Source organism: Ochotona princeps, chromosome 7 (genome assembly GCF_030435755.1).
Source record: "Ochotona princeps isolate mOchPri1 chromosome 7, mOchPri1.hap1, whole genome shotgun sequence".
Lineage (NCBI taxonomy): Eukaryota > Metazoa > Chordata > Mammalia > Lagomorpha > Ochotonidae > Ochotona > Ochotona princeps.
The window spans coordinates 7,829,062-7,842,608 of record NC_080838.1 but is presented as its reverse complement, the minus strand read 5'-3'; the positions used below and the strand labels follow the sequence as shown (position 1 = coordinate 7,842,608).

The 13,547-nt window shown below is 43.6% G+C and overlaps 1 protein-coding gene across 14 annotated transcripts in view; it reads right to left on the bottom strand.

Annotated features, from left to right (window-relative positions):
* SH3D19 (SH3 domain containing 19) overlaps positions 1 to 13,547 on the bottom strand; it is a 218,617-nt gene that overhangs the window by 26,670 nt on the left and 178,400 nt on the right. For all 14 annotated transcript variants that reach the window (XM_058666768.1, XM_058666770.1, XM_058666775.1 and 11 more), the window contains 2 exons: positions 5,906 to 5,967; positions 4,658 to 4,922 (listed from right to left, as the gene is read on the bottom strand). In XM_058666768.1, the coding sequence (XP_058522751.1) occupies positions 4,658 to 4,922; positions 5,906 to 5,967 (327 nt within the window). The remainder of the gene's footprint in view (positions 1 to 4,657; positions 4,923 to 5,905; positions 5,968 to 13,547) is intronic.

Here is a 13,547-nt window from a genome sequence, read left to right as displayed (position 1 = left end):
GCTGAGGAAGCCTGGACTCCAAGGTTTCCACAATGGTCTCCATCTGAAGCCAGGTAGGTGGTCAGGCCCCCCTCTGTGGGGCTCAGGGGCAAAGAGGTCACTAAGTCAATAAGATGGTGACTAACAGTCAAGGTCACTGGGTTACATGTGGTGAGCAAGATGGTGGCCAAGGACAGAGTCCTGGGCGTGAACCAGGGCAGGAGTCACGTGGTTTCAAAGAAAGACTGATTGGCCAGGGCCATTTCACTCACCTACCCCTGGCCTATGGGAGGTGGCTTCCACAGTCATGCTCCTTCCTAGTAATTGGCTCCTAGTTTCTCTCCTCCCGGAATTCCTGGCATTCCTGGCCTGAGTCTTTCCCTTACCCTATATAAGAATCTGTACTTCCCAAATAAAGTGGAACTGCTGGACAGAACCCCTGTCCATCTGTTTGTCTCTTGCGTGCCAGAGGCTGGGTGGCGGGCAGCAGACTCACCCGTCCAGCAATGGGGTACTAGAGGAATCTGTGGGGGAGACCCCGCACCCCTCTGCAGTGCCTGCCTGTGTGCATTTCTCCTGAACCTCATGTTCTAGAGTCTCCTGCTTATGCTTATTTTCCTGCATGATCCCAGTTGCATCCTGGCCTATCGGCTCTGTCTATCTTGGAATCCTCCATTGCCACAGAGGCTCTCTGCCCTGCTCGGGTAAATTTTAATTGAGGAGTGATCTCAAAGGGCCTGTGCAATACAAAACGCATGCACAGAAGATGGACTCAAACAAGCTCACTTCTAGCAACTTTGGTCAGAGTGACAGGACACTCAGTGCTAGGGTAGTCAGAGGAAACACTTGAAATAAACCTGTTGAAATAAACCACTCTTAACACATCATCATTTTGAGGTATAAATTTGAGGTGTCTTTCTTTTTTAAGATTTAGTTTTATTGGAAAGGCAGATTTACAGAGAGAATGATCTCCCATCCGCTGGTTCACTCCCCATGTGGCTACAACGAAGCCAGGAGCCAGGAGCCTCCTCTGGGTTTGGACCCCCACACAGGTGCAGGTCACAAGCTGGATGGGAAGTGAAGCTGCTGGGATATGAACCAGTGCCCATATGAGATACTAGCATACGCAAGGCAAAGATTTAGCCACTGAGCTATCACACTGGACCTTGTTTTTTTTTTTCTTAAAAATATTTATTTGACAAAAAAAAAAAATAAAAATAATAAAAAAATATTTATTTGAAAGGCAGAGTTACAGACAGAGAAGGAGAGACAGAGTCCCTCTGCTGGTTCAGGAAGTGGAGCAATCAGGACTTGAACTGACACCTAAGTAGGATGCTGACATCACAGGTAGGTGCCTAACCCACTGTGTCACAACACAGGCTCCTCTTTGTGTTACCGAGAATGTTTTACAACAGCGGCAAAGGGCCACAGGTGAAATCTGGCTCCCCCTGCATAAGTGTCTTACACAGAACGGACAGAGTAAGGAGAGACTTTAAAACTGTTTCCACAGTTTGGCATAACTGCTACAAGTCTGAGTTCAGAAGCAGTTAATCTGTTTAAAACTTGGTTCTACCACTGAGGATGACCCCGGGCAAATTACTTCATTTCTGTGTCTTACTTCCCTCATTCACATAGATGATGACAATATCCAGCTAACAATCCAGATGTGAGGAAAATGAGCTAGTTAATATACAAGTGGCCTTCAAAAAGCACATGAAATGCATATTATGAAAAATTATGCATCAATATAAAACTAATTTCCCATGGAAATAAACTTTTAATTTTATACTTCTATAAGCTTTTTGAAGTACCCCTTATATTAAGTGCTTTGAATACTACCTGGCTCAAAATTAGTATATAATACACACTGGCTACTAATTTTTTAAACTATCTAGCAAAGTAATCTATCCGGAAGAACGCTGTTTGAGTTGTGGAAATTAAAATTTCATCAGTTTAACTGAGTATGAGTATATATGAATATACGACATCCTTTTCAACTATCCATACCATTCTCAAAGGAGGATTGTTTTTGAAGGTCTGAGTAGCTTATGAAAAGGCCATTTCTGGCTCAGTGATGGAAATACAAACAATATAAAGTGATTAATTGTTCTTTTTTTTTAAAGATTTATTTATTTTATTACAAAGTCAGATATACAGAGAGGAGGAGAGACAGAGAGGAAGATCTTCCATCCGATGATTCACTCCCCAAGTGAGCCGCAACGGGCCGATGCGCGCCGATCCAAAGCCGGGAACCTGGAACCTGCTCCAGGTCCCCCATGCGGGTGCAGGGTCCCAATGCATTGGGCCGTCCTCGACCGCTTTCCCAGGCCACAAGCAGGGAGCTGGATGGGAAGTGGAGCTGCCGGGATTAGAACCGGCGCCCATATGGGATCCCGGGGCGTTCAAGGCGAGGACTTTAGCCGCTAGGCCATGCCGCCGGGACCAATTAATTGTTTTAATTAAGACTAATTCTGTTGAGGGCTGGCACAATGGTATAGTACACTAATCCTCTGCCTGTGGCACCACCAATGCTTATGGGTGACAGTTCATGTCCTGGCTGCTCTAAGCCAGCTCTCTGACTGTGGCCTGGCAAGGTGGTAAAGGATGGCTCAAGTCCTTGGGCCCTGTGTCTACTTGGGAGACCCAACTCCTGGCTCTTGCTCTGGGGTTGGCTCAGCTCAAGCCACAACAGCCATTTTGGGAGTGAGCTGGCAGATGGAAGACATCTGTCTGGAGCCAGCACTGTTAAGCTGCTTTACCTCGGAGTGCTGGTTTTAAATTCTAGCTGCTCAGCTTTGAATCCAGCTTCCTAAAGTGATTGGTGATCCAATTGCTTGTACTCCTGCTGCCCATACAGGAGGCAAAGACAGTTCCTGGCTCTTGGTTTCAGCCCTGTTCTGGCTGTTGCAGTTATTAGGGAATAAACCAACAAATGAAAGATTAATCTCTCTCTGTGTCTCTCCTTCTTTTGATTTCTGCTTTATAAATTAACAAATTTCTAAAAAAATGCAATTTGGAGCAGCTTGTACAATGGTATAGTAGGTTAAGTTTCTGCTACAGTGCTAGCATTCCATATGGGTATCAGTTCATATCCTAGCTGTTTCACTTCTTTTAATTTAATTTAATTTTTATTGGAAAGTCAGATATAAATAGAGAAGGAGAGACAGAGAAGAAGATCTTCCATCTGTTGATTCTCTTCCCAAGTGGCCACAATGGCCAGAGCTGCACCAATCCAAACCCAGGAGCCTGGATCATCTTCTGGGTCACCCACATGAGTACAGGATCCCAAGGCTTTGGGCCGTCCTCGACTGCTTTCCCAGGCCACAAGCAGGGAGCTGGATGGGAAGTGGGGCTGCTGGGATTAGAACTGGCACCGATATGGGATCCTGGCATGTGCAAGGTGAGGACTTAAGCCACTAAGCTACTGTGCTGGGCCCTATTTCACTTTTGATCCAGCCTCTTTATGGCCTGGAGAAGCAGCAGAGGATGCCTCAAGTTCTTGGGCCCCTACACCTGTGTGGGAGGCCAGGAGGAGGCTCCTGGCTTAAGACTGGCTTGGCTGTAACTGTTGCAGCCCTCTGGGGAGTGAACCAGCAGATGGTAGATCTTTCTGTCTCTCCTTTTCTCTGTAACTTTGCCTTTCAAATAAAAAGAAAGCTTTTAAAAATATGCCATTAGGGACATATCCCATATTCTATCCCCCATCTTTTAAAAAAAGTTACTCTTAAAAAGTGTTTTAAAAATGCAAGCAATTTTGCTCTTACCATTTTTTACATGCTTCAGGTTTTATCATGTTTACTCGAGCAAAGCAGAACGCAACTCTGCCGCCCCTCTCCCCCTTTTTTAATATGGGAAATGAAGAAAAAGACCATTTGGTGAGAAAAACCATCCAAAAGGAAGAAAACTAACATATTATCCATCCCCACTACCTCTTAAGAATCATTTATTTTTACTTATTTAAGAGGTATAGAGACAGAGAGGCAAATACAGATATTACACCTGCTGGTTTCCTCCCGCAAAGCCCACAGTAGCCAGGCCAGAGCAGGCTGAAGGCAGGACCCCAGCGCTCCACCCACCTGGCCCTCTTGTGTGGGTGACAGGCCATGCTCCCTCCTGCGGTGCATGGATCAGCATCTGAACCTGAGCACTCCTACATGGACCGCAGGGGTTCCAACTGCCATTGTCACTGCTCTGCTTATGTGTCTGCCCCAAACATTCCAATTACTGATGACAATTCACTAGTAAATGGTTTGCAAAAGGGGAAAATGAGGGGAACAGAGCCCAACTCAACGAAAATATCACTTGTATTTATTTCATTTGGAAGCTTACTCAGTGGGCAAAGTAGTTCGAAGACATAAATTACTCAGCATGTAAACCGAACCATCTGTCGGTTACTCTGATCATATAACCTAGTGGGTCAGGTTTTTTGGGAGATTTTGTCTGGCAAAGCCAGACAGCGAGCTACGGCCTCTGTCTATCCTGCTCCTTTCTTCTTGCATTCCTCCTAACACAGAAACCCTGCTTTGAAGACCAGTGCTTCAGTATGACCTACTTATATAAAGCAATGTAAAGGTTAAGGCACAGTTGTACATTTCTTTCACCTTTTATGAGAAATAATGGATCTTACATATATTTGAGAACAAAACTCTTGACTACAAAGTTAGAAAGCTAAATTTACCATGTATTTCTTGTAGAGAGGGTGTCCTGGTTTGGGGCGAGGGGGCAGCACCGGATCTTGATTTTTAAAGACTTGACTCTTGGCTTTTGAGAGTCCTAATGCCAAGTTGTTTTGTTTCCTCTGCAGGTCCATGTCAGAGGAAGAGCGATGAAAAGGCAGTTTTTTACTTGATGCTCTGGCTGAAGCAAGCTTGGGAGGAGGTGGTCTCTCAGGGGCCACCTTGGGAGCAGGCTGTCGAGTCGGGATTGCTTTCCCACTTACAGGTCTGAAAGTCAAGGTGGCAGCAGGAGTCAGTGTTTTGATCGGTACTTGGTGCTCCTCTGTCCTTTCTCTGTCACACACACACACACACACACACACACACACACAGAGGCACATAACTTTCTGCTAATGGTATATGCTTTATTGAAACCTGCAGGGAATGTTATTTTCGAGTAAACAACTGCTGATTCAAACACTGTTTTATTAGAGGAAACGCCATGATGTTCCTGTGTCTTATTTTGCATTAGAGATTTATGAGTTCAAGACAAACAAGCATTTACTACCAGGAGCTCTCGGCTGCCCTAAAACACCACTGAAAATATAGGAAACTAAGCTTTTCCTATCAAAGTGTGATATAAAAAGCCATAAAAACATGGATGTGCACTGGGATCTTGAACATGATTAGAAAAGAAACACAAAATCTTCTCACATTCATGATATAAGAATTTCTACTAAAACTCTGATTTAGATTAATATGAAGAAAGCTGGTTCTGCTTGGATAGGACAATTATTACTTAGAAAGCACTGTTTTCCTTAATCCCTACAACAGAAATAACTGTCAACATGGTAACATCTTCTGATGGCAAGCCAGCCTTTGTTAGGTCACTCTGGAAGTTAGGAGACAGGTACCTCTGAGCACATGAAGCTTAGCTCCACAGAAATGCCCACCTCGAGAACATCTCTCTTCAGAGGCAGGGTTTGTCTGTGTATGCTCTATGTTCCAGAGGCGGAACGTCTGGTTTCAAAAGGAGTCTTGCTCATTGGTTTTCAAGAAAAGTGGTAGAGGCCTATCTGTGTTCTGTGAGTTTTTCGACTGTTATAGGGAGCAAAGTACATAGATGACTACATGTGCTGTCCAAGCCAGTGGCCTGGGTGAATCCAAGAATCCTAAATAGATCTAAGGGCAACAACACTTGGTCCTGGTGAGAACAAGACCAGGGGCTTCGAGCACTGGGTTTGTCTCTGACTTTTTCCTTCCTTCCTTACCTCGGTGGCAACCTTGGAGGCCCCCGCACAAAACCGCCAGTTTGACCAGTGTGATCAGATTCCTGCAAGGACCAGAGAACACTTTTTAGGTAAGATCAATTTTTAGGTAAGATTAATTTAAAACAAGAGGTTACTAAGAGGAGTTTTGGACAAACTTTTGTTTTGTCCTATATGTGGAACTGTAGCTGAATTTCAAAAACACCTTTTTCTTAGACAACATTACAATGTGAACTAAAAACATTCACATTCCAGAGTAAGTGAAAACTCAGGGGAAGAAGTCAAGAGGTCTCTCTTGTGCCAAGGACCACAGCCTGCTCACCTGTGCTGCATGGGTATGTATCCACTTAAGAGATGACACAACTAAGATTTACAAATTTAGCAGCCAAACTGCGGAATATAAAAAATATGGTATCCATTCACTCTCTAATCATACAGAAAATGCACTGCATTTAAATACAAAGTAAAGTGGTTATTTGATTTTGCTGGTTACAGATCTCATCATGACTGGATGGCTTCAGCATTTGGCAGCAGGTTTAGAGCTAAAAAGAAGAACCTGGAAATGGGGAGACTGGGAGGAAGGCTTTTCTAGGGGAAGAAATCTATGATGCTAACTAAATAGGTGTTCTGAAGAGGCACAGTCCAAGGATTAGAAAGATGTAATATTTTCAGATCTGTTGAACTAGAAGCTAATAAATCTCTAAGACAAAACTTAGACTTTGAGCCATGCCCACTGCTTTCCCAAGCCACAAGCAGGGAACTGGATCAACCAGGTCATAAACTGGCATGCTTAAGGGATGCCACTGCTTGCAGGTGCAGGTCTAGCAAACTGAACCATCACGCCAGTCCAAAACTTATGTTTTTAGAGGAAAAGTTTTTACTAAAAATTATCTAATTTATATTTCCCTTTTTGTCATTTTTCCTGTTTTACAAGTTTCCAACACTGAAATTCAGGGTATAACATTTCTCCAAGACCTCATAGAGCAAAATATGCAAGCCTTTAAGATTACAATGCTTCGGGCCTGGCGCCGTGGCCTAGTGGCTAAAGTCCTCGCCTTGAAAGCCCCGGGATCCCATATGGGCGCCGGTTCTAATCCCAGCAGCTCCACTTCCCATCCAGCTCCCTGCTTGTGGCCTGGGAAAGCAGTCGAGGATGGCCCAAAGCTTTGGGACACTGCACCCACGTGGGAGACCCGGAAGAGGTTCCAGGTTCCTGGCTTCGGATCAGCGTAGCACAGACCGTTGCGCTCACTTGGGGAGTGAATCATCAGATGGAAGCTCTTCCTCTCTGTCTCTCCTCCTCTTTGTATATCTGACTTTGTAATAAGATAAATAAATCTTTAAAAAAAAAAGATTACAATGCTTCTTTCTGTAAAGGGAGCTTAATTATAGCCTGGGAATCTTATAGCTTTGAGGGCTAATAGATTATTTTCTTCTTTATTTTATGAGCAAGATAAAAATCACTTTCATGATTCTAAATTCATATTGAATATTCACAACTTTACCTTAAATACCAAATGATTAATTGCCAATGACTGCGATCATTTAAACATGTTTCAGTGTTTTAAAATCCCATTTAAAAAAACAAATTGAGCTTGCCCTTAAAACTTGGTTTCAGTAATGAATTCAGTTAATGTAGTGAGGCAAGTTACCAGCTCGTAAACCCTGCAATACTGCATGATGTAATCCATACCGTACAAATACACTGCTGCCTGTATCACTTCTGGCAAATACTGCATTCATTTCTTTAACCATCCCTTAAAAATTGACAGACAAACTAGCAGATAGGAGGAAGCTGCTTTTCTCAAGATCGTAGAGACCATAATAACTAAGGGGAAAATTTTTAAAGTAAGATATATAAGTATGGTATTAACAGGTATGGATGAAGTAATAAAATAAATACATCAAAGTCATTCTAATTTTGGACAAAGTATTAGTTGCTGTTTTCTCCGTGTAGTAGTATTTTTATGGAAAATCTTGAATAACCTTTTTTTTTTTTTTAAAGATTTATTCATTTTATTACAGCCAGATGTATACAGAGGAGGAGAGACAGAGAGGAAGATCTTCCGTCCGATGATTCACTCCCCAAGTGAGCCGCAACGGGCCGATGCGCACCGATCCGAGGCCGGGAACCAGGAACCTCTTCCGGGTCTCCCATGCGGGTGCAGGGTCCCAATACATTGGGCCGTCCTCAACTGCCTTCCCAGGCCAAAAGCAGGGAGCTGGATGGGAAGTGGAGCTGCAGGGATTAGAACCGGCGCCCATATGGGATCCCGGGGATTTCAAGGCGAGGACTTTAGCCGCTAGGCCACGCCGCCGGGCCCTTGAATAACCTTTTTACTTCTCGATATTCTACGATGAAACATTTCTATTAGAAGAAAAAAAACGGGCTAGTAAGATGGCTCAACTAGGTAATCCTCCACCTCCAAGTGCCAGAATCCCATACAGGCACTTTCCATCCAGTCCCTGTCTGTGGCCTGGAAAAGCAGAAGAAAACTCCAAAAACCCTTGGGACCCTGCACCCATGTGGGTGACCTGCAAGAAGCTTTGGGCTCCTGGCTTTGGATAGGCTCAATTCTGGCCACTGTGGTCATTTGGGGAGTGAACCAGCAGATGGAAGACCTTCTCTCTGTTCCTGTTTCTCTCTGTAAGTCTGCCTTTCCAATTAAAGAAGGAAATAAATATTTAAAAGAGAAGAGAAAAAAACCCCAGCATATTGTCAAATTCCTCAGGAAGGTTAAGCACCTCCGAGCTATTTCAGAGACCACCAAGAGAAGGCATTTCCTGCAGGAGCACCTGCCAGTGCTCACTCAGGTCTGGCTTCACATCCAGGCTTTGCCAACAGTCTCTGCAAGATCACTGATTAGTTGTTCCTCTTTTTTAGCATCCCACACGACTTGAAGACTTTCTGCCACCACTTTTTGGTGGTTTATCATTAATTACTCCAAGTGCGACATCCTTGAACTTTGGCCTTTGCTGTGTTTGGCGTTAGTTTCAATTTCAGTTTTAGTTCTTCAAATTTAGTTTTAATTCTTGGCACAGCTAGTTTTCCTTCTTGTACTGTCCCTGCAGATGTCACCGCTTACTGAATTTCTGTATTGGAATTATATCCTTTTTAAAACAGAATTCCCCAGTGTGGGGTCTTATTTTGAGATTCAGTTTTCTCAGCATCCCACTCCTGACTACTGGAACTTCTGAGAAGCCTTGGCATATGTTTCTTCTCTCTTCTCCAACAACTGATGCCACATCTTATATCCTTTAAAAAATTTTTTTAAAAGATTTATTTATTTTTATTGGAAAGGCAGATGTACAGAGAAGAGGAGGAGAGACAGAGAGGAAGACTTTCCGTCCGATGATTCACTCCCCAAATGAATCATCGGACGGTGCTGCGCCGATCCTGAAGCCAGGAGCCAGGAACTTCTTTCTGGGTCTCCCATGTGTGTGCAGGGTCCCAAGGCTTTGGGCCATCCTCGACTGCTTTCCCAGGTCAAAAGCAGGGAGCTGGGTGGGAAGTGGAGCTGCCGGGATTAGAACCGGTGCCCATATGGGATCCCGGGGCTTTTAAGGCGAGGACTTCAGCCGCTGGGCCATGCCGCCGGGCCCAATTTCATTGTCTTTTGAATTCCCTTTTCTTCTTTATCTTACTTGGAAATTCTAGGTAATATATCTGGCAGCTAAACACACACAAGTTTATCTTACATGATTTCATAAAGGCATAATCAACTCTAAAGACAAGGTCTGAGGTGATTTCCATAAGCAAGTTGCACCCTGATGGTACACTGGTGTAGGGTCGACAATGTGTGAGTTTACAGGACTGGACAGCTACATGAAGCCAGACATGTGAGTGTGTTAACAAGGCACACGAGGAAACAAAGGCCTAAAATGGAATAGCAGGCAACAAAATGTATACATGTGAGAAATTTTATAGATTTTTTTTAGCTGATTCTTCAAACTTTCTGTGCTTATTGATATGAAAGGGATCAGAAAAGTATGACAGCTATTATAACATTCTGAATAATGTTACAAACATTATGTATTTTAAAAGCCTCCATTCCCTACATTTTATATAATTTCATATTACCAAAACACTCCTGATACATTTCTTATAGTAATCTTCAGCAAAGAGAACTTTGAGAAATCAAAAAGATTCATTTCCAGGGAGAAGATGGTCAAATGCTGGGCAACAAACGGTTGTTGAGGTATTGTTGCTGCTGTTGAAATCCTAATCAAAGCTTCCTGGATGCTGAAATTGGATGCCAGGTTTCTGTCATGACACCAACCGATACATGGGTACCAACTTTCAGGCTTCCTAATTTTTTTCCAATGAATAATATATCCCCAAAGTGGGGAGGCTCTGTATACGTGATACACAGAGGGATCACAATAGGTGGTAGCTCTTTAGGATTCAAGTGCCGGGCCCGGCAGCGTGGCCTAGCGGCTAAAGTCCTCGCCTTGAAAGCCCCGGGATCCCATTTGGGTGCTGGTTCTAATCCCGGCAGCTCCACTTCCCATCCACCTCCCTGCTTGTGGCCTGGGAAAGCAGTCGAGGACGGCCCAATGCATTGGGACACTGCACCCGCGTGGGAGACCCGGAAGAGGTTCCTGGTTCCTGGCTTCAGGATCGGCCCGTTGCGGCTCACTTGGGGAGTGAATCATTGGACGGAAGATCTTCCTCTGTTTCTCCTCCTCTCTGTATATCTGGCTGTAATAAAATGAATAAGTCTTTAAAAAAAAAAAAGGATTCAAGTTCCTCCTTCCTATGATTCCTGTATTGGGTCCACAGTGGTCATCATGCCCTGTTTTTTTTTTTTTCACTAAAATTAATTAATTAATTGTTTAAAGATTTATTTATTTTTATTGGAAAGACAGATATACAGAGAGGAGAGGCAGAGAGGAAGATCTTTCATTCGATGGTTTACTTTGCAAGCAACCGCAACGGCCAGAGCTGCATCCATCCGCAGCCAGGAGCCAGGAACTTCTTTCCGGGTCTCCCATGTGTGTGCAGGGTCCCAAGGCTTTGGACCGTCCTCTACTGCTTTCCCAGGCCACAAGCAGGGAGCTGGGTGGAAGTGGAGCCGCCAGGATGGGATCGCGGCACATTCAAGGCAAGGACTTTAGGCACCTCACTATCATGCTGGGCCCATCATCATGCCCTTTTCTAATTCTACTCCAACAATTAGGAGTCGATCCCAGCTTTGCACCCTGGTATTTGGCTGGAGTTTCTCCATGTTGATTTTCTCCTCCAGCCAGGCATCTGAGAGCCTTGTGAGTAGGCTGCAGTGTGGACAAGCCATCGAGTCATTCTGTGCAGAAACAGAGAAAGCCAAGAGTTTCTTGGATTATCTTCCCTTTATCTTCATTTAAAAGTAAACCAACATGAATGTTTTCAGGAAAGTGGCAAAGCACTGAGTGAGTTCTCAGCCTTGGATGTCAAGATCAAATTATTCTGTCCTCACACGGATTTTGAGGAAGGTGACTTTTTGGGTCACACCAGTTGGTCCCTTCACAAAGCCCTGAACAGTTTCAGGTGATGAAGGCTCCTACCAGGTAGTCACCACGTGTTCATATTCCTTAATCACCGCCAAAATGTGTTGTGCAGGTGGCTGCTACGCAGTCCTATGGCTGTGCACTCACCCACACTCTGGCACACCCTTGCATGACTTGATCGGGTAGATCAGAGCTGCACCACATTGCCCACCTACTGTAGCCAGTGGCATCACCTGGACCACATGCAGTGCCAGTACGTAGCTACTACCACCACCATGGTTTACCCGAGTATGGTGATCCAAACCATTCAGAGCTGTATTGTGTAGGAAGGTGCAGTGCAAGATCAAGACAGGCCTGTGCTAAGTGAGAGGCTGGACACAGATGGATGCGGCTGTGGCCAATTCTTCCTATCTTGGAATCAGCCTCTGTCTTCTATCACGTACACAGACTGTTTATCCTCACTTACCAGTTCCTGTGCTACAGCCTCGATTTGTTACACCTCATCTGTGTGGCACCTCCTGATTTGGCCTGCACGAGTTGGCAGTCTCCCTGTGGGATGCTATAAGGGTCTTATGTTCCCACAGGGGGCAAGAGAACAAACAGGTAAATGCTCCTGCTGACAGAATGGCCCATTCTGGGGTCTTCATCACTTAAAAGCAGTGGATTTTTTTTTTAAAGAAGTGGATTTGGACATCTGCATTCACCCCGTCCTGAGATGGAAAGTTCCCTAGCACCCTGACAGGAGATATGGGAACTTTGCCCTGTGCTCAATCAGGAGATACAACTGGCCAAGACTTTGCCTAAACACCAGGGTAAGCAAACCAGTAAAACATTCTTTCTAAGGGATCCCAATTCACACCTATAGTTATTATGTTCTCTGGTCTAAAATTCATCCAGTTTTGAAATCCACAATGAAAAGAAATTTCTTCAGCATAAATTTGATTTTCCAGTCTTAGCAATCTGTATGTGTGACTTCAGGAATCATTTATTTGAGATCTATTTACTATTCTGTTTCTTCCGACTTGCAGTATCTATTATGGCAAGCATTTATCACAATCTCATACAGAAAGGCCTAACTCCCTTTTGCAAACAGCAAGAACAGAATTGTCTCTACACTGTTAGTGTGAGGTACAAATGCTATGATATAAATACAGGATCTCTCTGGATAGTTTAGTTTTTTCTACTTCTCTTATTTTTTAAAATGTGGGAGTTGCTTATGAGGCTGTTTAACGCTAAATGGAATAATACCAAATATTTCAGTAGAGCTTTTACAGTTTATAAAGCCCATTTTATCAGTTAATAAATAAAAAGGATACTTAATTCATTACTCTCCCACTCCTTTCTCCTAACCCATCAAAGCAGAACATAACCTGTGTCATTTTCCTAGTTAACAACCGTATGGCAGGGATCCTTTTATCCTCTTTTGGGCTATCTTGGCTCAGGTTTAACAAAAATTTATTAGCAAGTACTTTGCAAGTGCAAGTAATCACTAAATTTTAATTGATTCTACAGAAAATCTCATTAACTTGATATTGCCTAATCTAATGTAATGCCTCCTTTAACAAAGTTTCTCTTCTCGAAATGTGTCTGTATGATAAACACATGTAAAACTATTATAAAATGTGAAGTAAAAATTGATTTCTCCTGAAACAAGCCTTAAATGTCATTACCAGGAGCCAGCACTGTGGCATGGTGGGTAAAGTCATTGACTGGCACCAGCATCCCATATGGAAGACCGTCAAGTCTCAGCTGCCCCATTTTGGATCCGGCTCCCTGCTGATGTACCAGGGAAATCAGTGGACTCTGCCCATGTGCTTGGGCCTCTACCACCTACATGACAGACCCAGAAGAAGCTCCAGGCTCTTGGCTTTGGATGGGTCCAGCTCCAGCCAATTAGGCCATTGTGGGATGAGCCAGTGGATGGATGGATGATCTCTCTCTTTCCTTTCCCCTCTCTCTTACTCTATGTAATTCAGACTGTCAAATAAAGTAATCAAAAACATTTTAAAGTCATTACAATATGAAAATATTAAAAAAAAGAATAGTGTTGATGTTGAAATACAAAACACACATACAAAAATGTTTGACTAGCCTCTTAAGAAGTACAAGATAATTTTTTTTGGTTTGTTTTGCTTAAAAATACAAGGGCCTCATAGTC